General features: G+C 42.0%; 1 protein-coding gene across 3 annotated transcripts in view; it reads right to left on the bottom strand.

The window, feature by feature from the left end:
- RASGEF1B (RasGEF domain family, member 1B) overlaps positions 1–23,612 on the bottom strand; it is a 45,369-nt gene extending 21,757 nt beyond the window's left edge. For 2 of the 3 annotated variants that reach the window (XM_011972091.1, XM_011972093.1), the window contains exons 1-4: positions 23,460–23,612; positions 11,048–11,230; positions 9,207–9,329; positions 8,336–8,473 (exon numbers count right to left, since the gene is read on the bottom strand). In XM_011972091.1, coding sequence (XP_011827481.1) covers positions 8,336–8,473; positions 9,207–9,329; positions 11,048–11,224 — 438 coding nt within the window. In that variant the 5' untranslated portion in view covers positions 11,225–11,230; positions 23,460–23,612. The remainder of the gene's footprint in view (positions 1–8,335; positions 8,474–9,206; positions 9,330–11,047; positions 11,231–23,459) is intronic. The other variant, XM_011972094.1, reaches the window with a different exon arrangement.
- Positions 23,613–27,446: the final 3,834 nt, after the last annotated feature.

Below are 27,446 nucleotides of genomic sequence, written 5' to 3'. Positions count from 1 at the left end.
GATCTTGGCTCACTCACTACAACCTCCGCCTCCCGGGTTCAAGTGATTCACCTGCCTCAGCCTCCCGAGTAGCTGGGATTACAGGCATGCACCACCACGCCCGGCTAATTTTTGTATTTTTGTAGAGATGGGGTTTCACTATATTAGCCAGGCTGGTCTTGAACTCCTGACCTTGTGATCTGCCTGCCTCAGCCTCCCAAAGTGTGGGGATTACAGGCGTAAGCCACCACGTCCAGCCTACCACCTTCTTGACTTACACATAAAATGTGGATTACCATGAGGAAGCAGTAGATATTCATTTCTGGCATCTGACCTCCATTGGGCTCATATTCATTTCTTTTGCACTCATGACTCACTATTAATGTTCACAACCAAACTCTTCCATGTGGCAATTCTCCCTGCAACACTACTCCCAGATGCCACTTTGTTTGCTACTTCATAATGCTGCAGCCTCATGCATAAGATAAACTGGTTTAAAAAAGCACTGCATGTAGTTTAGATAACTGTCAACCTCCTGACTTTTAAAACATTTGTTAAATCAAGAAATGACTTCACCATCCATCAATCCCAGGGCACAGCTATAACATAAGTTGCAGAGTCCATTTAGTCTTCCTTTTCTAGCCAAAAATTTCCAAAACAATATTCTTCCAGGTAAATTATGATGCCTGTATCAGAGAAAGGCACACAGGCTGACTCAATGCTAACACGGTCCTTAGGTTAAATCTCCAAAAGAGGATGGCCCCAGTAAACCTACAGATGTAGAAAGGCCTAGGTTTACGGCTCCATTGCCTTTTAAAAAAATACCACAATATCATTTGCTGAGATTAATTATCTGAAAATTAAATGGCATTTACCTACAAGTATAAGAGCCACAGCTTTTTTTTATAGAAGCAATTTTGTTTATTACAGTATATTACAAAAACCCAAACGAAGAGATATTTGCTTATGAGGAGAATAACAACATATTTGGAAATGGTTAATTCTTGCATAGTCAAGGTGTAAAAAGCATACACAGACTTCTTTTCCTTTTCTTCTCTATTTGTTAGTGTATATTCTGCTGAGTTATTTAAACTGGTCCATTAGATGACCTCTATTTTTCTCTACAGTCATGGATCACCCTGAAATCACTAATGAAACACCTATGTACTTAAAAATTGGACCGTCAAAAATCCCACCTTCCATACAGCATTTAGGTTATCAGTTTAGAAAATGCTGTTTGGTAGTATGTTTGTCACTCAAGAGAAATGTCTCTTTTTTGGAATTCAAAGCTGTTCAAGGATGAGTTGAGGGTTATTTCAAATCTCTCATTCCTATTTCCCCCTCCTCTTTTACTTTTATAAACTTGAGTTACATTAAAAATCTATGTCCAGGCATGGTGGCTCACATCTGTAATCCCAGAACTTTGGGAGGATGAGGCAGGAGGATCCCTTGAGCCCAGGAGATCGAGACAACATAGTGAGACCCTGTCTCCACAAAAACTTATTTATATATTGACTGAGACAGAATCTCACTCTGTTGCCCAGGCTGGAGTGCGGTGGTGCAATCTCAACTCACTGCAACCTCCACCTCCCAGGTTCAAGCAATTCTCGTGCCTCAGCCTCCTGAGTAGCTGAGATTACAAGTGTGTGCCACCACACCCAGCTAATTTTTTGTTGTTGTTGTTGTTGTTCTTGTTTTGTTTTGTTTTGTTTTGTTGTTGTTGTTGTATCAGTAGAGATGCGGTTTCGCCATGTTAGCAAGGATGGTCTCGAACTCCTGACCTCAAGTGATCTGCCCACCTCAGCTTCCCAAGATGCTGGGATTATTAAGCATGAGCCACCATGCTTGGCCTCTACAAAAATTTAAAAATTAGCTGGGCACCTGCAGTCCCAGTAACTTGGGGGAAACTGAGGTGGGAGGATTGCTTGAGCCAGGGAGGTTGATGCTATGGTGAGCCCTGATGGTGCCACAGCACTCCAGACTGGGTAAGAAAGTGAGAACCTGTCTCAACAAACAAAGCAAGCAAACAAACAAAATCTATCAACTTCAACTGTTTTATTCAGTCCTTTGTCCCAAATGTCATAACAAATGACTACATGAGAGTTAGATACTACTTCTAATAATTATGCAAATATTTCCCAGTGTATTACTCAAACTGGTTTCTGAACACCTTCTTGGAGATACCTTAGTTATAGCATATACTATCCAGGGTAGAATCCCTTCTCAGCCTTTTGGCTAGAACAAGTGCAGAGTAGAAAATACGTGTTACAAAGTTGAAGTTTCACAGTCAGTAAAGCCTGTTTACAAGAGCAACTCACAACTATATGTTACTACTTTACTAAACAGAGCTTGATATGAAGAAGGGACTTAATCTTCTTTGCTAAGTCTTTCACAGAAAATGCTGAGTTTTCGGTATAAACAAATTTAACTTGTTTGTGTCCAATAGAATAGTTATTAAAAAGAAAAAGAAACATGGCCCAATCACATACGGGACTACTGTGTAACAGCTGAAAGAAGATACAGCTACCTGCACCAACATGGAAAGGTTTCCAAGACATAAGAGAGAAAACAAGCAGGGTGAAGAATATTAGGTAAACACACACGGGAACAAAAGCCATACACACTACTTTCTATGAACACCTGTATACGTAGGAGCAGCTCTGGAAGGATACACACAAAATTGACAACAGCTGTTACCTTTAAGAGAGAAGTTGGATTGATGGAAGTTTTTTGGCCTCTTTTGCTTTGTATGAATTTTCGAACAAAATCCAAGTGAATATATTCCTATATCACTTGACATGTTAAAAATAAAATGTTTTAAAGCTTTCCCACAGAATGGGATTTCTTGGATAACACAGGCATGAGACATGCACAAGAAAGTTATTTTCACTTAAAAAAAACCAACAACACTAGGCCAGGCACGGTGGCTCAAGCCTGTAATCCCAGCACTTTGGGAGGCCGAGACGGGCGGATCACGAGGTCAAGAGATCGAGACCATCCTGGCTAACACGGTGAAACCCCATCTCTACTAAAAAATACAAAAAACTAGCTGGGCGAGGTGGTGGGCGACTGTAGTCTCAGCTACACGGGAGGCTGAGGCAGGAGAATGGCGAGAACCTGGGAGGCGGAACTTGCAGTGAGCTGAGATCCGGCCACTGCACTCCAGCCCAGGTGACAGAGCAAGACTCCATCTCAAAAAACAAAACAAAACAAAACAAAACAAAACAAAACCAACAACTCACTTTAAAATATTCATTATTCTGTGCCTCAGCTGCTATTCCATGCATGCTATCATTCCTACATCATGCACCTTTTCCTCACCCCTTCCCGGGATCCACACAGAAAACACTTTAGCTAGAAGTTATTACTTCTCTTCAGGGTACCACACAATTGTACCAGCTGGGAAGCAATGAGCAGAACAAACTGCTGAATGGGGGCAGCCTGGGTTCCACCCCAGAGATTACGATCGACTTGGTCTGCAGTGCATTTGGGTCACATGATCTAGATGCGTCTCAGCTGATCCTTGTATAAGCCAAGTGTGAGAAGCAATACTTTACTGGCATATCTGCTGAAAGATTTTCATTCTGCAATTTTTTTTTTTTTTTTTTTTGAGGTGGGGAGTTTCACTCTTGTTGCCCAGGCTGGAATGCAACGGTGCAATCTTGGCTCACTGCAATCTCTGCCTCCCGGCTTCAAGAGATTCCCCTGCCTCAGCTTCCCGAGTAGCTGGAATTATAGGCATGCGCCACCCCGCCTGGCTAATTTTGTATTTTTAGTAGAAATGGGGGGGGTTCCTCCACGGTGGTCAGGCTGGTCTCGAACTCCCAACCTCAGTAATCTGCCTGTTTCAGCCTCCCAAAGTGCTGGGATTACAGGCGTGAGCCACCGCACCCAGCCTATTCTGCAATTTAAAAAAAATTTATTGGGGGAAGAGGCAGAGGAATGTACAGTCAGGTTGTTAGCAAAAATCTGCCTCAAAATATCATGGAAAAATGTACGTAATAGAGTATGGGAGAAAGCTATTCAACAACTAGTGTGTGAGCATGGGAGACAGTGTATGCACGCCACCTCTTTTAAAAGTTTCCTGCTGCCATTTGATTCCATTTGAGAAATCAAGCTTTGTGTTGTTAAGCACGGTTCCTGAGTCATGAATTACTAAATATGTACTTATTCTTTTTTATAACTTCAAATGCCAGTGACAGTAATTACCTGGCAAATAAAGATAGAAGTTCTTATTATAAAGACCAGCCCCTTAAGGAAGAGAAAATTGCATTCTATCCACCACAGTCATTTGTCATGTAATTCAATCATTAGTTTCATTTCATGTTTCTTGCAGGCAAGTCCTAATAAACCACTTCATTTTGGGCAAATGCCCAAGGGAGAAACATATTAAGCCAAATTATGTAGAACTGTCCTGGCAGATTCAGAAGAACCTGACTAAATTATATATAGGGCACACCTGGATTCACTGACTGCCAAAAGGAAAAAAAAAAAAAAGTCCCAGGCAAGAAGCAACAAATCCCAACCCAGGCTCATATTCCTTCCAGTAGAGGGAAATAATTTTTCCCTATTCCAGTAATTCATTTGTTCATTCATTCATTCATTGACTCATTCATTCAAACACTACTGAGAGAATACTAGGTGCCAGGTACTGAGCTAGGAGTTAAAGAGGCCAAGGTGAACAAAGAGGGCACAGCATGGGGTCTAGAGAGGAAATCAAGCAACAAAAATGCAAGCACAGTCATCCCTCAGTATCCTCGGGAGATTGGTTCCAGGACCCCTGCAGATGCTCTCACACCTCTGCTATAAGATGGTATAGTATTTTCATACATCTGCACATCCTCCTGTATACTTTAAATCATCTCTACATTACTTATAATACCTAATGCAACATAAATGCTATGTACATCACTGTGATACTGTATTGTTTAGGGAATAATGACAGGGAAAAAAAGGCTATGTATGTTCGGTACACACTTAATACTTTTTGAATATTTTCAATCTGAGGTTGGTTGAACCCATGGATGCAGATCCCACGAATACAGAGAGGGGGCCAGCTATACTTACTCATCACAGAGTGCTAGGAACCACTATGAAGGGAAGAGCAGTGAAAGCCAATAACGGGAGAGGGGATGATGATAGTTGGGGTGCTGAAGGAAGGTCTCTCTGAGGAGAGACACCTAAGCACATGACTGATAAGGAGCCTGACAGCCAAAGAACTGGAGGAAGGACATCGATCATACAGTTTCAGAGCTGAAAGGGCATTAACACAAGGCAGTTACTTCTATGATTTATAGAGACGAGGAAGGAGCAAGGATTTAGAGGACTAGCCAAAACACACTCAGATAAACCAGCTGGCAAGTGTGGATTTGAATTCTGAATACTGAATAGAATATGGAATACTGAATAGAAGCAACTAAAGAAACAGGTTCCCTGTGAAACCCAACCTGATCAAGGCAGGTGACATCTCTCCACTCAACCCTTAGTTTAACCAATTCCTCAGTTAGAACTGGCTTGTCTTCTTATCTCCTCTTTTCGTGCTCAAAACCATCTGAACTTCACAAGGTTTCTATCAAGATTGTTATTAACACAGGAGTGTTGAAAAGAAGCCAGGGTCACAAGGCTGTTTGGCCCTTCTCTCTGTTCTACCCAGCTCTCGAATAGCTTGATTCTGTTAAACAAAAAGACCAATTTTCATCTGGTAAACACAGATAGAAATGATTTCCCCTTTGACTCCCACAATAAGAAGGACCATCCATTTGGTATTTTCAAAACACCAACATTTTATCTTAAAATAAAAAGATTTTTAAGGTGTTTCTTTTGGAAAGAACTAAGTTATAAAGGCAATAGAGGGAAGATAAGATGATTGACATATAATGTTAAGTAGCTAAAGACAACCTAACTGAAATGAAAACTGTCTGACTTAGGTCTCAGCCTTCACACAAGAAAAAGCCCTTATGATGTCACTAATCTTTTGAGCAGCTTCAGATACATAAACCAAGGTCACTGAGCCAGCACTGACCCTGCCGAGGAACTCCCTGGCTAACCCTTCTAATAGAAGATTTGCTACAAAACTGCACCATGATGCTTAATTTTTGCCTTTGTAAGCAAGGGACCTATCAATTCATACCTGGCTGGAACCTGTAATAGGCAAACTGGCAAAATGATTATAACCGTCATAACTTGCACAATGACTCAGGAAATGACTCATTCAGCCCGGCAGAAATAATGGCTGTCTCGAGCACTTGGGTTCATAACAATATAATGTCAAAAAGTAACAGTAAAATGGTTAATTCCATTTTCATGAGAACATAATACAGGAAAGCCCATACACATTTTTCAAGAGCTAGCCTTATATAATTTTAGTCTGATTTTGTAAAATTGGGAGAAATTGTATTAAAATGTTTATATCTATTAAGATGCCATTTATTATTATCTAACTAGCTGTGTCAAACCTTTTTGGAAGGAAAAAAGGTATAAGTAAAATTAAAACACACTTGCAACATAAATCCTGTGCATGAGTTGACATGAACATAGCCCCAAAGTTATTCAGACGAAAGTTTTTAAGTTTTTCACTTAATTCCCTCAAGAATTAATACACTTCCCCTTTTCTCACAAAAATTACAGCTGGGCGCAGTGGCTCACACCTGTAATTCCAGCACTTTGGGAGGCCAAGGCCAGTGGATTGCTTGAGACCACAAGTTTGAGACCAGCCTGAGCAACATAGTGAGGCTTTGTCTCTACAAAAATTAGAAAAAACTAGCCAGGCACAGTCGTATGCACCTGTAGTCCCAGCTACTAGGGAAGCTGAGGTGGGAGGACTGATTAAGCCAGAGAAGTCAGGGCTGCAGTGAGTCATGATGGCGACACTATACTCTAGCCGCCTGTAATTCCAGCACTTTGGGGAGGCCAAGGCCAGTGGATTGCTTGAGCCCGAAAGTTCGAGACCAGCTTGGGCAACATAGTGAGGCTTTGTCTCTACAAAAAATAGAAAAAATTAGCCAGGCACAGTTGTATGCACCTGTAGTCCCAGCTACTAGGGAAGCTGAGGTGGGAGGACTGATTAAGCCGGAGAAGTCAAGGCTGCAGTGAGCCATGATCACAACACTCTACTCCAGCCTGAGGAACAGAGCAAGGCTCTGTCTCAGAAAAAAAGGATAGGGTATCAAGTTATACGCTGCAGCACACCACTGAAAGAGTTCTCAAGGAAGGTTATTCATAATGGAAAATGCATTTTAAGATGAACAGAATGCATCATCATTGCCAAATGCTTCATCTACTTTCTCCAGGTGAAAGTGTATCTGTGCCTAAACGACTTGTTCCCAGAAGTTGACCTGCAACATGGAAACTACAAGGACATCCTTGCCCAGCAAGTCTCAACACAGAATACCAGCCCTCCAGACGTGCTTCCAAAAGGATAACCTTGAATTTGCACAGCTAGTAGTTAGTGCTTATCAAAGGCTCAACTGAGGGAAGTGATAGTTATGAAAGACTATCTAAGAGACTTCCTTTTAATCTCCACCTATACTAGATTCTATCCTTAAATCAACTTCTGAGCGCTGGAAGACTTGCCTCATTTCCTCAGTCTTCTCCTCCCCCAAGAATTACCTTTGCTCATTCACACATGAATCTATGAATTCAGTTTCTATCCGGGAAGGTGTTGTAAACACCATAAAGAACAGTTTCTAGGATCTCATTCTATGACCCTATACAAAGTTCTTCAGAAGAAAGTTTTTAAATTTTTCATTTAATTCCCTCAATAATCACTATACTTCCCCTTTTCTGACAGTGAATATCACATGACCAGCTGTATTTCCCTTTTACCTGGAACTTAAACTCATACCACAGCAGTCCTGTCCTCCTCTACTCATTCTCAACAGAAGCATATTTGTTTGCTTCCTGCCACAGCCCAGAATGTCTATTTCTATTTATGATTTATTAATCTACCATTTATCATTGGTTAATATATTAATGTTATTTACTGTGTATCCACCAGTGTTTATATCTATTAACATGCCATGTATTATCTAACTAGCTGTGTTAAACCTTTTTGGAAGGAAAAAAGGTAAAAGTAAAGTAAAATTAAAACACACTTGCAACATAAATCCTGTGCACGAGTTGACATGGACATAGCCCCAAATTAATCACATAACACCCTAGATCATATCCCTTTGAAGTGGGATGTTATAATCATTCTCACTTGACATACTAAACAGACCAATATGTGATGTGGAGGGCTTGCCCAAAGGCAAAACAGAGAGGAAGCAGTGGAGATTAGGATGCATAATTCAGCACCATTTCCCACCCAGGCTCTGCCTGGGAATTCCAGTGGCCATGCTAAATTCAGGTTACCAACCTCTTCGCCACTGGCTATCCGGTGAGCCAGATCTTTTAAGTTTCTCATCATTCTTTCATCCCGAAAATCATAGGGAAATGTTTCCGTCCATTCCGTGAGGAGTTGAAGGATTTTGGGTGCAATTTTTCTCATCTGGTTCTAGGGGAAAAAAGCAAATCTAATTCAGTGATATTTATCACTATGGACTACATCAAATAAATAGTTACAAACAGTGTCACTGAGAAACTTCTACTGCAAAGTCTTTAGGGATGAAGAAGAAGCTCCAGCCCCTCTCCCTCCATGTCAATGCCAAGTGCCACCAACTTAAGGCAGGACCTAGGGATCCTCAATTGCATTTAATTAATTTATTTTTTTCCATTTTTAAATTTTTAATGTCTTTGATTTTTGAGACAGAGTCTCACTCTGTCGCCCAGGCTGGAGTGCAGTGGTGCGATCTCAGCTCACTGCAACCTGCCTCCCAGGTTCAAGCGATTCTCCTGCCTCAGTCTCCGGAGTAGCCGGGATTACAGGCGTGCGCCACCAGAGCCAGCTAATTTTTGTATTTTTTGTAGAGACGGGGTTTCACATGTTGGCCAGGCTGGTCTCAAAACTCCTGACCTCAGGTGATCTGCCCACCCTGGCCTCCCAAAGTGCTGGGATTACAGGTGTGAGCCACCTGCACCCAGGCTGCATTTGATTTATTCTGTATTCTTTATTCTTGATACCATTCACAATTCCCCTTGCATAGCTGCAATGCCATTTATGCACTTCAGCCTGGGGATAAGCCCCGGTTACTTAACGAACCAACTTCACAAAAATCTAAGCCATAGAGTCAGCATTCCTAATAAAACAAACCAAAAATAATATTATAATATTAAAAATGTACCATTACCTTATCACTATCAGGATCACTTAGTCTCTGGTGCTCAACACATAAGTGGCAAACTTTGGCCATTAGCTCATAAGGATGCATAAATAACCGAGAACTGAGTAGGAAGGTAAATATGTATGTTCTCTGCAGCAAGAGAAAAAGGTCATCATTGTTACATTCTCTCTAAAATTAATATCTTGCCTTTATACTATACATCTTATTTCATTAAGTTCTCCTGATCAAGTTAATATGCTGCAGTTTCAAAAGTAATGCCTACTAGTAGTAAAACGGTGTAAGATTAATTTCTCCTTTACCTTCTGATGTATGTTTTCCCTTAAACCATACTAAAAATAACAGAAGTACAGGATAAGTTTGGCTCCTGGAATTATTCAGAGCACATTTTCACATCCATCCTCAGGGAGCCAGGATACCAAGACACATAACTCACTTTAGTAAAGAAGAATGAAATGCAGCCCAGAGAGATAAATCTTACTCGAATATACTACCCATACAAAACATGGTTGTGTGTCCAAATACTCTGTAACTCAATGGAAACCAAACAAAAAATAACAACAAAAAAACCTACCTACCCAATGCACATAACACTCAAGAATTCTCCGGGGTGTCTAGCACGTCACACTAAAGTGTTTGTGTCAGAACATTCAAAGGCAGGCTTTCAAGTAACCTATTTATTTGCTTAAAGGCAAAGCAATTTAATAAAGCACAATATAACACTCTATACTTTTCTTTAACCACATTGTCTCCCAAGAAGCCAGTAATGAAGTAGTGCTTATTTGTTATAACAATTTCAGACTCGCATTGAAAAGACAAATTCCATGGGATTTTTCTTTTTTCCTTAGGCGCCTTTACTAGCTCGTAAACACTTACAGGGCTGAACAAGGGATTCCTTTTACTTTTGATTACAAGTTTTCCCCGTGTGGCAACATATCTGAAAATGCCATGTAACAAAATACACAGAGAGATAACTCAGTAAGAAACACTATGGTGAATTACTGTGGCAAGCACGAACTATCCTTTGCACACCAACGTTATCATTAAATTTATAAAGACAAATGAATGCAGTCTCTAGATATTTTCATGAGATCTTTATCAATAACCAGCTGCTCAGCAAATCTCCTACTACTAAGCTCAATTCCATAGAGGTAGCTGTAGCACAGGGAAGGGGAAAAAGTCATTTGTCCCAGAAAGAAAACCTGTGTTTGACCGCTGATGCTGGGAGTGAGACCACGAGCAAATACTCAACACTCTGAATTAGTTTTCTCCTCTCTTCCCTCTTGGAATTACTATAAAGACTAAGAAAACATATAACAAATTCCCAAGGTTAGAAAGTGCTAGCTATATAAGTGTAGGTTACCAAGGTAAAACAAAGCAACCATGTCATCTGATGTTGAATCTATAAAGAATTACATCTTGAGCATAAATCTTGTTTTCTCTTCCATATACTTTCCTTGGTTACATTCACTTTTCTTAGCATAGTGCTGGTCTTGGAAACAAAAAAGGCATTACATATTCTGGGAGCATCCAAAGTTCTCTGACATTTCTATTTAAGGACTAAGCTATATGCATGAATCAACTCTACAGATACTTCATTTAGATGGTATCAGACTGTCTACAATGTAGTAACTAACCTGAAAAGAAATTGATATGCACAGTACACCAAAATCTGATCCTTATCCAGGCTCAACTTGATTTCAATGCACTTGATAATCAATATGCAATTTCTTATTAGAAAAATTCTCAGCAACCTAGAGATAATTCTGTATTATCTATGGTCCCTGCCTCCTGTACTGTAATTTCTACTCGTTGCCAAGGATGTGTTTCAGAGAAACATGAATACCTACATCTGGATAGTAATCCACATTAGGTACTAAGTGCTGGATGAGTGCTTCCAGGGATCCGGAGAGGAGGTTGTTGTCATGGTAATACAACCCTCCACAGCTGTCCTCTGCAGACTGATAGAGGTTTCGATTGTAACCACTGCTGTCAAACATTGCTGAAAAGGGAGGAGTCTGAGGCATACTTTCCTAAAAGGAACAAAAAAGAAGAAAACATAATGTCAGCAATATGCAGTATGAAAATAAAGGTAAGCTTTAATAGGCACTAAGATTTAACAGTAATGAGAGAATAGGCAATTAAAATAGTAGTTCAGCTTCTGACACAATATCAAAGCCCATCAAGAATCAAATTGCTCTCTGAGTACCACATGTAAGCATACTTTTGAGTACCACTCCCATTCAATCAAATATCACACAACGCTTAGACCAAGGGGCCCACTCTGGACTTAAACTCAAGTCTCTGGCTGTCATATTTAGATGTCACTCCTTCAGATCAGATTGTGAAAGGGGCAAGGGAACTGAACTTCGATTGCTTTATCGCATGGAGTCAACAATTTTCCTAAGGTGGAAATGTGTACACCTTAAAATTTGGTTGGGAAAAGTTACCTAATACTGAAGATCTATCTGAAGGACCTTAAGACAACCAAAATCGAAGCTGAAAACACGAAATTGCAAAGTAGGCCTAGAATTAAAGTACACTGTGTGCGTGTTTATATATGCATACGTGTACACACAAGATTTCACGTAGACTCCTCAGTTTTCACTGAAAGATCAGATGCTGTTGACTTTCTCCCCTTTGTGTTAAATTCTCCTGGGGCTGTGGGGTGGTATCTGGTAAAGCCTCAGTTCTCAATAAACATGCAGGCTGAGAAGGCACCTGATTTGGGAACAAGGAGCACTGTGACAGTCCTGAGATAAGTTGCTCTTCTCCATCTGTGTACTTTGCAATTCACAAAGGCCTTGTCAGAGGGTGCTCTGCAGACGGCAGAGGCTATTAAGTTATTACTTGAATTCCTAGGGACGGCACCGGGCCCTGAGAACAGACTCCCAGTCTCTGGCACCACGTCTGCACAATGGAGGCATTGAAGAGCTGCAGAGACTGGGGGCTTCAGAAGGCAAACAATGAGGGGGAGCCATACTCCAAGTCATGGACTGACGGGGACAGGGCGTGTGGAGGCAGCAGGAGGACACAACCTGGACTAATCTTTCTTTTCAAGATGCCAAAAGATATTTGCATCTCAATGTGGGAGGGGCGTGGAGCCCTGTCTGAGAAGTCACATCCATCACTCCTTGAGCATCTGTTCCAGCTACAGCTGATGGGTATACAGAGCATCACAACCTGTGCACGTGCCTCAGCAGGGGGCGGCCAGGGGTGGGGCATTAAGAGAAAACATCCATCATCAAAGCTAACCTGGCCGGTGACAACAGAATTAGAGAAAAGAAACATCAAGAGAAATAAACAGGAAATAAAAACCAACTTCATTTCTGGGTACTTTGTCCCCTCCACAAACCAGTGCTGAGGGACAATTTAAAGGGATCCATGAAAAAGCCACAAATGGGAAGAAGGTGTTGACTGAGAACCACTCTATTCACAGGGATTTGTGACTACCGGGGTCATTGGCTCCATGGCTCTCCTTTAGGTAGCACATAGTCATAACCAGCCAAAGGGTCAGGCACTATGGGATACAACATTAACACAAACAGTCTGCACACACCCTTAGTTGGCAAGACCTCACGTGTAGGAACTGCAGTTAAATAAATAAATCATTCAATGTTAACATTTTATAAGGCAATAGACAAGGTACATTTCTTTCCTCTTCAAATTGCCAGGTTTCTATGAGTACAACTCCTGTGCAATATGGTCATTGCAAACTGGCCATCCTTGGTGGGAAGAAAAAGAGCCAGTCTGTCCTTGCCCTGAGAAACTCATAATGTCCTCAAACTAGGAGGCAGGGACCTGAGATTAGAGGCACCTAAAAGCTCCCTCAGATAACTGAGAGAGAACTCTTTGTCTGGATTTGGTTGCCTCTGGCTTAAAAAAGCTTTAAATGGTTATAACCACAGTGTCCTTCACATACAGCATGAGGAACGTCATGCCCTTGGAATCGGGATTTTTTCTTTCAGGAACCACACAGTTTCCTTCATTGGAGCACTTACTCATTGCTAGTACAACCATTCTAACAAAGCACTTTTGGGAGATGGTTGGCCAGGATTTGGAAATTCCAAAAAATCAGAAAATCATATTCAAAGGAACCACAGAAATCACCTGGCCCAGGATCTGGAAAACATTTCATTTCACTTTCCAACTGCTATCAATTCAAGTGGTTGTCTAAAGGCCTGAGGATGAGCAAGGAGGATATGCAAGCTGTAACTCAGTGGGAGAATGCAGGTTCTAAGTGATTAGCAATGACTGTCAGACAGTCATGGAAGGAGATGCAGCCCATGTGCCATCACAATCTAGTCCAATCTCCTCTTCTTATAAATGTGCACACTGAGACCCAAGGGGGTAAGGTGACCAGGCGAAGATGACCCAGTAATGAGGCCACAGCACATTGCTGCACTCCTGCTGGATGGAACTCCCCTGCATCAAGTACTCTCTGGCCATGGGCTAATTAGCAGTAAGCAAAATGGTCATGGGCCACTCAGATTTTGTTTTCAAGGAATCAGCACCAAAAGCCACCAAGTATTTGCACTTCTTAATTATTTACTCCTGCAGAGTAGACAAGAGCTCGGATCTGGACAAAGATTCAGATTTAATGAAGCCCTAATTCTGGCACTTAATGGCTGTGAAATCTTCAAACCCTCAACACCACTAGGTATGTTTTCCTTCTGTTATTTCCAATTTTGCTTATCCCTTCCAAAATCCTAAATAATAACAAAACTACTTATCTTCTTTAGCGCAAGGTTCTTCTTAGAGCATTATGATTAGAGCAATGACAAAAGACTGTGTATTGTTTTTTGGAACTATATCACTCGTAGTATTTCTCTGAAGAGGTGCAAAGTATCAATACTTAGAAAATTTCCTCCAACAAGGGACCAAAAGAAAATAATGCAAATAGCGATAGAAACCAAACTGAGGTAAATGAATAAGGGTTATGGCTTACTGTATTTAAAAATCAACTGTAAGAAGAGAGTTATGTCACAGGCTATTTTCTGCCTTCTAACAAGCCCAGTTATGCTGCTAATTAGCTGATTTCATTTTCCCATGAAACCACCTTGATTGTTGACCTTGCACATAGCAATAACCAACTCCTGAGATTCAAGTCACTTCAGTCCCTTATTTATTATGCACAATAGTCTTATTTTTCTACCTCCCCATATACTCCAGACAGAACCTTTTCAATTCCTTAATCCCTTCTCCCTTCGTTAGTCATAATTCTTCTCACTATGGGATACTGTGTGCCGGAGAATGTCTTCACATGTCACAGCCCTTTACTCTCCGAAGCCCCCCTCCAGGTCTCTCTCACGACATCCGTGATGCAGAAGGCTCTGAGAATTTCAATGGCTCCATTTGCGTAATTGTTTACTGACTACAAATGCCTTCCTGGATTCTACAACCACCTCATCTGGCAGGCATCCTCATCTTTTTTTGACTACATAAGCAGCTGAGGTTCAGAAAAACTGTAATAACTAGCTTGGGGTTAGACATGGAGTAAGGGACAAGTGGGGTAGGGTTTCAGAGTTAGGTCTTCAGATTCCAGGTTCAAAATTTATTACATTACATCACGATATGCTGCAAATGGTCTTCTTTGAACTTCTAATGTTTAATCATTAAATGAAAATCCTGTCAGTCTGTCTCAAATTGTAGGCTATTAGGATAATTCACACGTTTTACATGTTCTACATAAATCCGTGCTCCAAAGAAGTATTAGTACCATTAATTACTCTTACTAAAAAGTTCAACTGTCAACAGCAGTATTTAAGCTACTGGCTTTTGCCATCAAAGCATGGTCTCATCAAGACACAGAGATTCCAGAGATTCTAGTGTGGACTTTAAAAAACATTAAAATATCCTCAAAACTGGGATGTATGTAAACAGTTGAATGGTAAGAAAACATGTTTACTTAACAGTCTTTTTAAGTGATATATGCAATGACAGAGCATCTAACAATGGATAGCCTCTTAGACTCAATGAAATATAGTAATATTTGCTCATGTGTATTTTATAGATTTCCAGCAAAAAAAAATTTAATGAAAGAAATGACCAAGAGAAAAATTATGGCTCACAGTATTCATCACACATTGCTGGACAATGTCTAACAAGTGGCCAGTCTAGCTGTTTTTGGAAGGATCAACTGCCTGTGTAATAGACATGCTTGATAATCACAAGGAAAAATCAGCAGAATGGTACAGAAAGCACTGTTTGTGGAACAGAATTCTAAATAGCTAAGAAGACAAACATAGTAGTCTGTTTTCTCTAAAGTATCTTCCCTCTTGTTAACCACACACCAGGAGCCACTGTTTGTTCTGTATTCCTGACTTGATATCTGGGTCTTTTGTTTTAACTGCTTCGGTTCTGGAATTCAAAAGTGAGGACCAAAAGACTAAATATTGGTTTAGCTCTTGTTAAGGAAATAAATCCAATATTCAAAGCACTGGGCATGAGAATCCAGACAAGTATTTATCCCTGGGCACTATTAACTCCAAGAATCACTTCCTAACGATTTCTCCAGGGGAAGAAAGGCTCAGGGTAAGGTTGCTCATAACCCGTAACTTCTATTTATTTCATTCAGTCAGTGTAGTTCTCATGCCTTCCTTACTGGCAGCAAATCTTTTCCTTTCAGCTTCCACAACCAATATTTTCTGTCTCTGAGATCCTATAAACTCTCAACTTACTCCTCTCTACACTTTGCAACACAGCCTCAAAACTAGCCTCTCCACTGTCTGCCATCTGTCGTTAGTACAAATTTTGCCTAACTCAATATACCTATCAATGGGGACCAGCTAACGAAAAATTTTGTTTAGGAAAAACTGACTCTTCTCCAAAATTAGAATATGTGGATGGAACAGCAAGTTAAACACTGGCATTAATTTACCATAAAGTCCAACTTCAAAGTAGCTAATTCCTTCAGAAAAAAGAGATTTGTATGAGACACAAGAAAAAGCTGCTGACTTTATTCAAATCCTACCAATAATACATAAAGCAGAGAGCAGGTTCATCTCAAAAGCTATTCTCACCTTATGAAGTTGCATTTGTAAGTCAGTTCTTTACAGCTCAGAATACATTCAATTCAGTCAGTGGCTCTTAACTTTTTAGGGAGATCACAAATCTCTCCCCATCACCACCCCCAGAGATATTTACACACCAGTTTTCATATACTTTCAGGGAATTTACAGACGCCAGATTTAGAAGTCCATGTACAGAACCTAGATATTACTTCTCTACGCCAGGGAAGGAGAACATGGTGGCTCTGACAGTAACCTTGGTCTAACACTTTCAAGACTGGCTCCTTAGAAATCAAGAAATTCTTAGGCCAGGCGTGGTGACTCACACCTGTAATCTCAGCACTTTGGGAGGCTGAGGTGGGCGGATTACCTGAGGTCAGGAGTTCGAGACCAGCCATGGAGAAACCCCATCTGACCAACATGGAGAAACCCCATCTCTACTAAAAATACAAAATTAGCTGGGCATGGTGGTGCATGCCTGTAATCTCAGCTACTCGGAAGGCTGAGGCAGGAGAATCGCTTGAACCTGGGAGACAGAGGTTGTCGTGAGCCAAGATAGTGCCATTGCACTCTAGCCTGGGCAAAAAAAGCAAAACTCTGTCTCAAAAAAAAAAAAGAAAAAAAAAGAAAAGAAAAGAAAAAAGAAAAAAGAAAAAGAAATCAAGGAATTCTTGTATTTTCAGGTAGTACCAATCAAACTGAGTTAAGAGAATAAAATAATCATAATTATTTAGGCTTGGGTACAGCTATTGAAATGGGCTTTTTCTTTTCTGCATAAATTGAGGCAGCACTTTAGGATGTGAGGAGATGCAGGGAGATAATGGGAAATAGATTCTGGTTTTAAAACAATGAACCAGGGGAAAAGAAAGTGTAGAGCCATCAAAATTAGCATATAGATTACAGGTTATGCTGGAAAATCTTCCAACAGGAAGTCAAGATATACCCAGCCCAGGTATACAAGATGAATGTTCTTTCTTAAAATTAATTTGGGAAGTTGAAAAGTTAGTTGACAGACAAGACATCTTACAGAGGCAGCTAATTTGGTCACAAAGATAGATCATGTTCTTCCAAGGACCCTGAAAAAGTTCAGCCTGACATTGATCCAGCAGCAAGGAAGCAAGCTCTGGGTGATTTACGATATGAATGGATTTGAAAGGCATGCCTAATGGTTTCAAACCCACTAAAGCGCCAGATGAAAAGCTGCCTTTTTCTAAACAGCAGACTGTGTTTGAATTAGCGACTGCTTTTGCACAATGTTATTTATGATGAAGCAGGTGCACCAGGATAGGGTGGTTTCAGGTGACAATTCAAATTGGAAAAGAGGTTGAGGAAAAGATGGGTATGGGAACTAAATCAAAAGCTATCCCTCAATGTCTGCAATAGGTGCTTTGTAAATCTCTACCAGAATGTCGAGTCAGCATTTCCTCTACACTTGAAATGAGACAGAAAATGTAAGAGTCAGAGAAAAAAAGGTTTATTTTTTTGATCCCTATTTCATCATACATAGAGTGCTTCAGTGAAATACCTAATAAATCCAATGCCTTGATGTTGACCATAATATTTTAGCTTCTGTTCAAATATTGGGCATGTGTTCCAATTAAAGAAAAAGAAAAAACACTTAAGTAGACGAAGGCCTCCGTATCACAGCTGAACTTTGAAAGCATATTTGTTTAGTGGGGAGAGGTTTAATTTAATATCCTGGAATTACTGGTTCCTGAATTCCCATCTAGATGCCAGAAAAACTTTGCCCTTTGGTGAGATTAATCTTCAACAATTTGTTTCTTCCTTTTCTCCCTTGAAGTTGCATAGATCTGAATTAAGAGTTCACATATTTCAGCTTTACTCCAGCTGTTATCTCAAGTACTTGCAGCCTGCCTCCTTTTGCCCTGCTAGAATACCAAGATTGACTGCACCTTCATAGGGTGTATCTAACTATGGATTTGAGCCAGGGTGAAAGGTAAAAGTCAAGTTTCTGACACTATCTAAAACATGACTTAAGTTTGAAAATGTCTAGATTGCCAGGTGCGGTGGCTCACACCTGTAATCCCAGCACTTTGGGAGGCCGAGGAAGGCAGATCACAAGGTCAGCAGATCGAGACCATGCTGGCTAACCTGGTGAAACCTCATCTCTACTAAAAATACAAAAAATTAGTTGGGCATGGTGGCGGGCGCCTGTAGTCCCAGCTCCTGGGGAGGCTGAGGCAGGAGAATGGCGTGAACCCGGGAGGCAGAGGTTGTAGTGAGCCAAGAACGTGCCACTGCACTCCAGCCTGGGCAACAGAGCGAGACTCTATGTTAAAAAAAAAAAAGAAAGAAAGAAAATTTCTAGATTATCTTCTCATTTCTGTCCTCATTCAGAGGAAGTCCTAAATCAGAGATTTCTAACAGCATCTCTGGAAACTGCAGAAATGCTACATCTCTGCTTACCTCCTTTATAAAAAAAAAAAAAAAAAAAAAGGTATCATATTGAGAGGGGAAACAACACAGAGAAGACAACTCAGAGTCAACTCACATCTTTGGTATGTGAACAGACAGAAACTCCAAGACTCCAAGATAAGTACCTTCTTTGAAAGTGAGTCCCACAGGCTTAGTAGATTTCACAGTTAAGGGAGAAAAAGAAAAAAAAATCAGTATTTTTGAGGAAGGAAGATCCTATGTCTCTCTGCAATGAAACAGTGATATTATTTCCTGATTTATCGGCATCCATACAAAAAGTGAATTGGCATTCTGCTTGATTTGTCTTAGATGCTACTTAAAGATTTCCTTACTAATTCCTAATTGATGGAGGAAGGCGATTCTGACTCAAATAGTTTACTATCTTTGGTTTCCTCGGAAGAAAAACAAAGCTAAGATTTGTCATCTTTTGTCTTGGGGATATGTTGTTAGCAGTTTATTAAAACACAAATGACATTTCAGCACATGACCTGAAGAGTCAATTAAAGCTCTTCTATGAAGTAAATCTTTACTACGTGGGAACTGAACCCAGGACATATTGAATGTAAAGAATGTAATGCATACATTCTTTATGCATTAACTTTTTATCATCTACATCTTCCATGCAGTTCCTAAACTGGACAGTAGATGGCTCCTCGTTCCTTGTCTTTCAAAGGGTTGGCACTTTGTAGCAGTAACAGTGCTGGTTTAGAAAAGCAAAAGGATAACTAGAGTTATGGGGAAAATATATTGAGAAACTGGTATTTGTGATCTTGGCATATTATTGAACTATACAGCTCATACTGTACAGGTGAAGACGTACTGGCTAATGTTATTTGGTCATAATGCCTTACATTGTAGGTGCTCAACTACAATGGGAATTAAATATTTCCTTTTCCTAGAAGAATAAAAATGATCTTCTGGATAATCAAAATCATCATTACCTAATTGAGTCTGTCAAAAAGAACTTTCTGGGATACTGAAAATGTTTTTCTTTTGCACAATGCAATAGAGTAGCCACTAGCCACAAGTGACTACTTAGCACTTAAAACGTGGCTTATTGCAACTGAAAAACTAAATTTTAAATTTTGTTTAATTTTAATAAACTTAAGTTTAAATATTCCCATATGACTAGAGGCTACCATACTGAACAGCACAGATACGAGTAGCTGAATCATCATTTATACATGGTAGATCTCAACACAAATAAAGTAATATCATATGGAGAACATTCTTTAATAAAAGGTTTTATTTTTCTATACCTAATTCATCTCAAGAAAATGATCTGATAGCTAATGAGGATGTTTATTTAAAAGTAGAGTTTTCTATTTATATCTTAGTATGTAATAGGTTACTGGGATAATTTTCCAGCTGTGAATTTTTGAAAAACTGTATTCATCCCTCCCCATTTTTCTCTTTTAGAGCAATAGAAAGATGTTGGTACTGCAGGCGAATTTGTACTTTCTCTGGGTTAAACTAATTTTCTAAGCAGGGTTTCCTAATAAAATTTGAATCAACTGAATCATTTCCAGACACAGGCATACCCTGAAATGAAATAATAAATATAAACCTAAGAAAAAATGGTTGTTCAAAACAAATTTAAAAATTTAATGGATAGTAATATTGATTTAATAGGCCAAAAAAAATCTGACACCAACCTTTTTAATAATCATTTTTAATATTCATACCTAGAGAAGAACAGAAGCAAAAAGCAGTTTAATATTAAACTTCTACATAAATTAATCAATAAAAAGAAATTTCACTCTCCTCTCTTCATTTCCACATACCTAGAAAGTAGGTGAACATCTAACTGCAAATCACTTCACCCTTCATTAGTCCACCCCTAAGACAGGGTGTAAATGCCATGAAGCAGTAGTACAACAAAATAAAGCAGTTATGACAGACCTAAAGAAACTCATAAATCACTCCATTCAACTCCGCACAGTCGTTTTACAGAAACTGCAGGCATAGAGAAAAAATAAATCGCTGATTAGGGCTCCAGATTCGCCAGAACCCAAGTCTCCTTATTTCCAAAGCAGAAATATGTCCGCAGCACTAGGCTGCAACATCTGTCACTTTAGGATAAGCAAAGGTTGCATGGGTCTTTTTTGTAGTTTTAACTGGAGAACCAAAAAGGACAACTATAGGTCTGAAAAAGTGAGGGGAGTGGGCTGGCAATACCCAAATTCAACTACTACTAATACAAATCCCATAAATCTTAAACAGCATTTTCAGTGCAATTGGCCTCTTTAAGAAGTCACAAAATGTTTTCACAGCTTTTTCATTTATTATGTGTGGCGTCAGAATCAAGATTCCTAATCCCTGCTTCAAGGATTCTAGATTCTTCTCCCAAGCAAAGGAAAAGACACTCCTTTCACCCATCTCCTTTCCAAGGAGGTGCTCTCCTGGGGCCATCCCAATGTTCCTCCCAAGTCCAATTCTTCCAGGTACTCTGTGGATATTGACAAAGCTGATCCCAACACTCTTGAGTCATACTAGGGATCCCAGTTTCTCCCCTTCAATTTTCTTACCATGTCTTTTTCCCTCAGAAAGGTGTATTGAATTGTTTTTATTTGGTCTACTGTACTCTATTAACTAGTAGTTAATTTTAGGGTCTAAGAATAAAATGTTATATAAGAAGTATGTGTTATTAAAATATTTTGATTTATACATATAAATACATATGTGTCTATATATACATTATGTGTATACACACACGTTTAAAAAATCCATTAATGCTAAGCTGTAGCGGGTTAGCGGGAGACAATACATGTGAATGTTTTCTGGTGATTCCCAGGTATTAGATGTGGTAGTATCAGATAAAATATCCAATGGAGCACATAAAATGAAGCAAGACTGAAAATGCACCATAGGAGAAATAAATTCTAAGAATGTAACACTTCCTTAGACAACTGGAAAGTGCAAAGCCAGTATACTTAGTAGTCAGAAATGTTGCCACCTCCAAGAAAACAAAGGATTGACCCGACATGCAGTGGAAGAATGCCAAGAAACTTGTTAATCAGTGGCTGATCTCATCTTCACCAGAAAATCTGCTTGAAAGGCATAATATAACGTTGTTTGTAAACCCTGATGTCTGTCAAAAGTGCCCTAAGGTCCTCCTCTCTAGCTCCACCACTGCCCCTCACTTAAAAAAATAAAATTACCTTTAATGATAGGGTTTAACAAGCTGCCATTCTTTTTTTTTCTGTTATGAAAAACTCAACAGCAAAGAATTTTTATTTTTATTTCTTTTTATAAAAGAAATCAACTCTACTTTTGTTCTAAATCTCATGGGACCAGTTATTTTCACCCAAATCGCCAACCAGGTACACACGCTGCTTAACTGTTAACCTCCTTGTTTCTTAGAAGAGGCTTATTGCCATGGTCCAACTATGTTTTAAATTAAGGCACAGCCGTCACATGCCAAGCTCTAGCTACTGTTTTCAGGAGGAAAGGGCAATTATTCACCCCATCTGAGTGTGACTGTGCCAGACATCATTCAAAAGTGCACCACCCTGATCCCTAGACTCTTCCCCTTTATGCACCCAGTTCAGAGACCCTCCCCTCGGCCATTAGACCATCTGAGCTAAATATAGATCTACACACACCAGCAGTTCCTGATCGTCATCACATGGTACTGCTGACGAAGGACTCCTTGGAGACGCGTTCGGCCCAAACACATACACAAATTTGTGTGCATATTCATCGATATACACCATATCCACCGAATTCATCAGGGAGGATGGACACATACATCTACATTCTGAAGAGAAAATCGCAGTCTAGACAATCTCCTTGTGTTATATGCCACACTTGTGCCACCCTCGGCAGTGTCAGAGGACTAAGCTACGTTGCTTTTTCCTGAACTGCGCCGATTTGGTTGGGGCAAGACAGCAAGCCGTACTGAAATGGTACGTCCATACACACACACAATGGCGCGCGCACCCCAGTCCCCGTCTCGCCCTTCTCCCTGGTGCAGCACTGAAGTTGTTTTTCACAGCTCCCTTAGAAAGAGCCTCCCTCAAGCTGATCGCCCGCGAGGCTCCCAGATACCTCTAGCTCACCTTAGATTGCCCAGGCAGGTGACCCGAGGCTATTCAACTGAGCTCTGGCAAAAGCAATACGACTCAGTGTCTCCCAAGTTTGCCAGGTGAACACCGAAGGATGACAGAACATCACCTTGTCGGTGGGGAGTATGTGACTTCTGTTCCCTTGTCCCTTCCTACGAGTCAGACTTTAGATTACATGGCACTGACAACAAAAATCAACAGCTCCCCCTACACACACACACACACACACACACACACACACACACACACAAAACTAGTCAAGAAGTGGAAGAATCAACCTAGGTATGCACACGAAGGAAAGAAGGGATGAAAAAAATGATGGACGCGACTACAACTCAAGACAAATCCTCAAAAACCACCGATCTCGAGACAGAAGGCCCGGCTGCAGGATCAGGGAGAAAGAGGGAAGGCACAACCCAACCCAAGCCCGTCCCTACCCGGGTTCCAGTGGCTCGGCCACGCACCTGTTGGGGCCGCGGCAGTCCCAGGTGCCCGCAGCGGCCGGGCAGGGGCCCTCCCCCGATCCCGGGCTGTAACCCGGCTCTTGGTGCCCGCGTTTGCGCTCACTCGCCTCGGGATCTCCCGCCGCCTCAGAGCGCACCCAGCCGGTGCAGTCTCTGAGCCCTGCTCGCTCCCCGCGCGGCACCGGGATCTCCAGGGAGAGCGCAGCGCTCAGCAGGGTCCCGAGTTCCCGCTACCGGGCTGTGGTCCCCCCGCCGGGAGAAAAACCCAGCCAGGAAACAACCTACCTGCAGGTGGACTCTGAGTCCTCCGCCTCCCGGCTGCGTGCCGCGCGCCCACAAATGCGACCAAAGGACAGGGAGCGAAAGCGCGCGGGAAGAAGAAAAACAAAATTCGCCTAACCAGTCGGGTTCCTTGTTTATACTGAAACTACGGCAGCAGTCGCCGCGCACGCCCCCTTTGCTCGAGCTCCGGTCTCCTGCTGCCAGCCCCGCCCCTCCGCCGCCAGCCCCGCCCCACCCCGGCAGGCGCGGGCCAATCACCGCACAGCTCACCGCCCACGCCGCCGCCGCCCGACCCGGCCGGCGAGTCCCAGTGAGCCCTAGACTCCCGCAGCGCGTGGACCTGGGTGCCCTCCCACGGGGCAGAGGGCCGCGGAGCCCAGCGCAGCGGTGTTTAACAGAGCTGGTCGGGCTGGCTCCGACTGTGAGCGTTTCCTCTTGAGTGCACCCGCCCCGGGCTGTTGTGCAGTTGTGAGTGTGTGTGTGTTCATTCACCTGTATACTATCTGTAAATACCGGCCCGACTCGTTACACAGTATCTATTAACATAATCGTGAGCTAAAGGTTACTGTCCATGTAACTTTCAGAAGAGAGCGGAGAGGAACCACAGAACATTTGCTCAGCAAATATCACGTAGATCCTGGTGCTAAGCACTGTGCAAAACGCTGGGGGCACACTGTTGGCAAAGTAGGCTGGTCCCTCCCATTGTGAAGCTTACATAGTCTAGTGGAGGACATACATTCAGCAAATAACCACTCAAACAAAATGTAGAATTACAGCTCCTAGAAGTTCCACGGAGAGGAACCTGTTCCGTGAAACATGATTCCGGAGGCAAAGCAGGGAGGCTAGTCCTCAGTGAGGGCTGTGTTGTCATGGTAACCACATACTCCATCACAGGACATTTGATAATTATTTCAGGAAAAAAGTAAAAACCTCAGTACTTCACTTTGTACACATAAAAGGAGGCCAGAGGGAAGTAATGATGGAAACAAGGGAAGAGAGAGACCTATGGAAAGAAAAAAATTTACAGAATTAGGAGACTTACCAACTGTATGTCTTGAGTAAGTGATACAGCTTTACTGAGTTTCGGTTTTCTCATATATAAAACAACACTATTCATACCTGTCCTATACTACTATAATTAAGATTACTGAGGGGGAGGAATCCTTTTCCCTCCTGCTCCATGGGCCCCTCCCCCTCTCCTTCCTGGGGTGGAGTCTCACTTTGACACTCACTTTGTCCGTTCTTAGGAGATTCCTCCTTCATTTTCTTCATTTATGCCTCCGTTTACTTTTCTTCCTCTTTATCATACTCCTTCCCTCCTTTCTGTAAATAGGACTCCCCTGATTCAGTAATTCACTCTAACCTAGCTAAGCCTTTGACTTAACCATAGCCTCTCTGCAGTTTCAATGAGAAGCCATAAGGCCAACGGAGTTTGGTGGGCCAGCCATGCAGAGTGAAACACAGAGGCTGGGTGGCCCTGCCTTGCTGTTGTGGTTGTGCTGATTGGTTGATTTTTCAAGCTCAGTTTTCCCATCCTGGTTCTGTAGCAAATGAGCCATATGACATTAGGCCAGTCACTTACACTCTTGACATTACTGGTCCTGTAGCAAGAAATTAAGAGTTGCGGGAGATTGCTGGCAAGATGGCTGAATAGGAACAGCTGTGGTCTGCAGCTCCCAGCGAGATCGAGGCAGAAGACAGGTGATTTCTGCATTTCCAACTGAGGTACCCAGTTCATCTCATTGGGACTGGTTGGACAGTGGCTGCAGCCCACGGAGGGTGAGCCGAAGCATGGAGGGTGAGCCGAAGCACAGAGGGGCATCACCTCACCTGGGAAACGCAAGGAGTCAGGGAGTTTTCTCCTCTACCCAAGGGAAACCATGAGAGACTGAGCCTGAGGAACTCCGGCACAGATACTGTGCTTGTCCCCCAGTTTTCCCAACCCACAAACCAGGAGATTCCCTCCAGTGCCTACCCCACCAGGGCCCTGGGTTTCAAGCACAAAACTGGGCAGTTATTTGGGCAGACACTGAACTAGCTACAGGAGTTCTTTTTTTTCCATACCCCAGTGGCCCCTGGAATGCCAGTGAGACAGAACCGTTCACTCCCCCTGGAAAGGGGTGCTGAAGCCAGGTAGCCAGGTGGTCTGGCTCGGTGGGTCCCACCCCCATGGAGGCCAGCAAACTAAAATTCACTGGCTTGAAATTCTCACTGCCAGCACAGCAGCAGTCTGAGATCAACCCGGGACACTCGAGCTTGGTGTGGGGAGAGGCGTCTGCCATTGCTGAGGCTAGAGTAGGCAGTTTTATGCTCGTAGTGTAAACAAAGCTGCTGGGAAGTTCGAACTGGGCAGAACCCACTGCAGCTCAGTAAGGCTGCTGTGGCCAGACTGCCGGGTTTCCCTTCTCTGGGCAGGGCATCTCTGAAAAAAAGGCAGCAGCCCCAGTCATGGACGTATAGAGAAAACGCCCATCTCCCTGGGACAGAACACCTGGGGAAAGGGGCGGTTGGGAGCGCAGCGTCAGTAGACTTAAACGTCTGCCTGACAGCTCTGAAGAGCAGCGGACCTCCCAGCACAGCGTTCCAGCTCTGCTAAGGGTCAGACTGCTTCCTCAAGTGGGTCCCTGACCCCCATGTATCCTGACTGGGAGATACCTCCCAGTAGGGGCTGACAGACACCTCCTACAGGAGAGCTCTGGCTGGCATCTGGCAGGTGCCCCTCTGGGACAAAGCTTCCAGAGGAAAGATCAGGCAGCAATCTTTGCTGTTCTGCAGCCTCTGCTGGTGACACCCAGGCAAACAAGGTCGGGAGTGGACCTCCAGCAAACTCCAGCAGACCGACAGCAGAGGGGCATGTCAGAAGGAAAACTAAAAAACAGAAATAGCACATCCACTGAAAGACCCCATCCGAACGTCACCAACATCAAGGACCAAAGGTAGATATATCCACAAAGATTGGGAGAAACCAGCGCAAAAAGGCTGAAAATTCCAAAACCCAGAACACCTCTTTTCCTCCAAAGGATCACAACTCATCACCAGCAAGGGAACAAAACTGGACGGAGACTGAGTTTGACGAATTGACAGAAGTAAGCTTCAGAAGGTGGGTAATAACAAACTCCTCCAAGCTAAAGGAGCATCGTCTGACCCAATGCAAGGAAGCCAAGAACCTTGAGAAAAGGTTAGATGAATTGCTAACTAGAATAACCCGTGTAGAGAAAAACATAAACGATGTGACGGAGCTGAAAAACACAGCATGAGAACTTTGTGAAGCATACACAAGTATCAATAGCCAAATCCATCAAGTGGAAGAAAGGATATCAGAGACTGAAGGTCAACTTAATTAAATAGAGAGAAGACACAATTGGAGAAAAAAGAATAAAAAGGAATGAACAAAGCCTCCAAGAAACGTGGGACTATGTGAGAAGACCAAATCTACGTTTGACTGGTGTACCTGAAAGTGACAAGGAGAATGGAACCAAGTTGGAAAACACTATTCAGGATATTATCTAGGAGACTTGCCCAACCTAGCAAGATAGGCCAGCACTCAAATTCAGGAAATACAGAGAACACCACAAAGATACTCCTCGAGAAGAGCAACCCCAAGACACATAATCAACAGATTCACCAAGGTTGAAATGAAGGAAAAAAGTGTTAAGGGCAGCCAGCGAGAAAGTTGGGTTACCCACAAAGGGAAGCCCATCAGACTAACAGCAGATCTCTGTGCAGAAACGCTACAAGCCAGAAGAGAGTGGCGACCAATATTCAACATTCATAAAGAAAAGAATTTTCAACCCAGAATTTCACATCCAGCCAAACTAAGCTTCACAAGCGAAGGAGAAATAAAATCTGCTACAGACAAGCAAATGCTGAGAGATTTTGTCACTACCAGGCCTGCCTCACAAGAGCTCCTGAAGGAAGCACTAAATATGGAAAGGAACAACCAGTACCAGCCACTGCAAAAACATACCAAATTGTAAAGACCATCAACAC

This window comes from Mandrillus leucophaeus, unplaced genomic scaffold (assembly GCF_000951045.1).
Source record: "Mandrillus leucophaeus isolate KB7577 unplaced genomic scaffold, Mleu.le_1.0 Scaffold1268, whole genome shotgun sequence".
NCBI classification, from domain to species: domain Eukaryota; kingdom Metazoa; phylum Chordata; class Mammalia; order Primates; family Cercopithecidae; genus Mandrillus; species Mandrillus leucophaeus.
The sequence above is the reverse complement of the archived record's forward strand: the minus strand, read 5'-3'. Positions and strand labels throughout refer to the sequence as shown.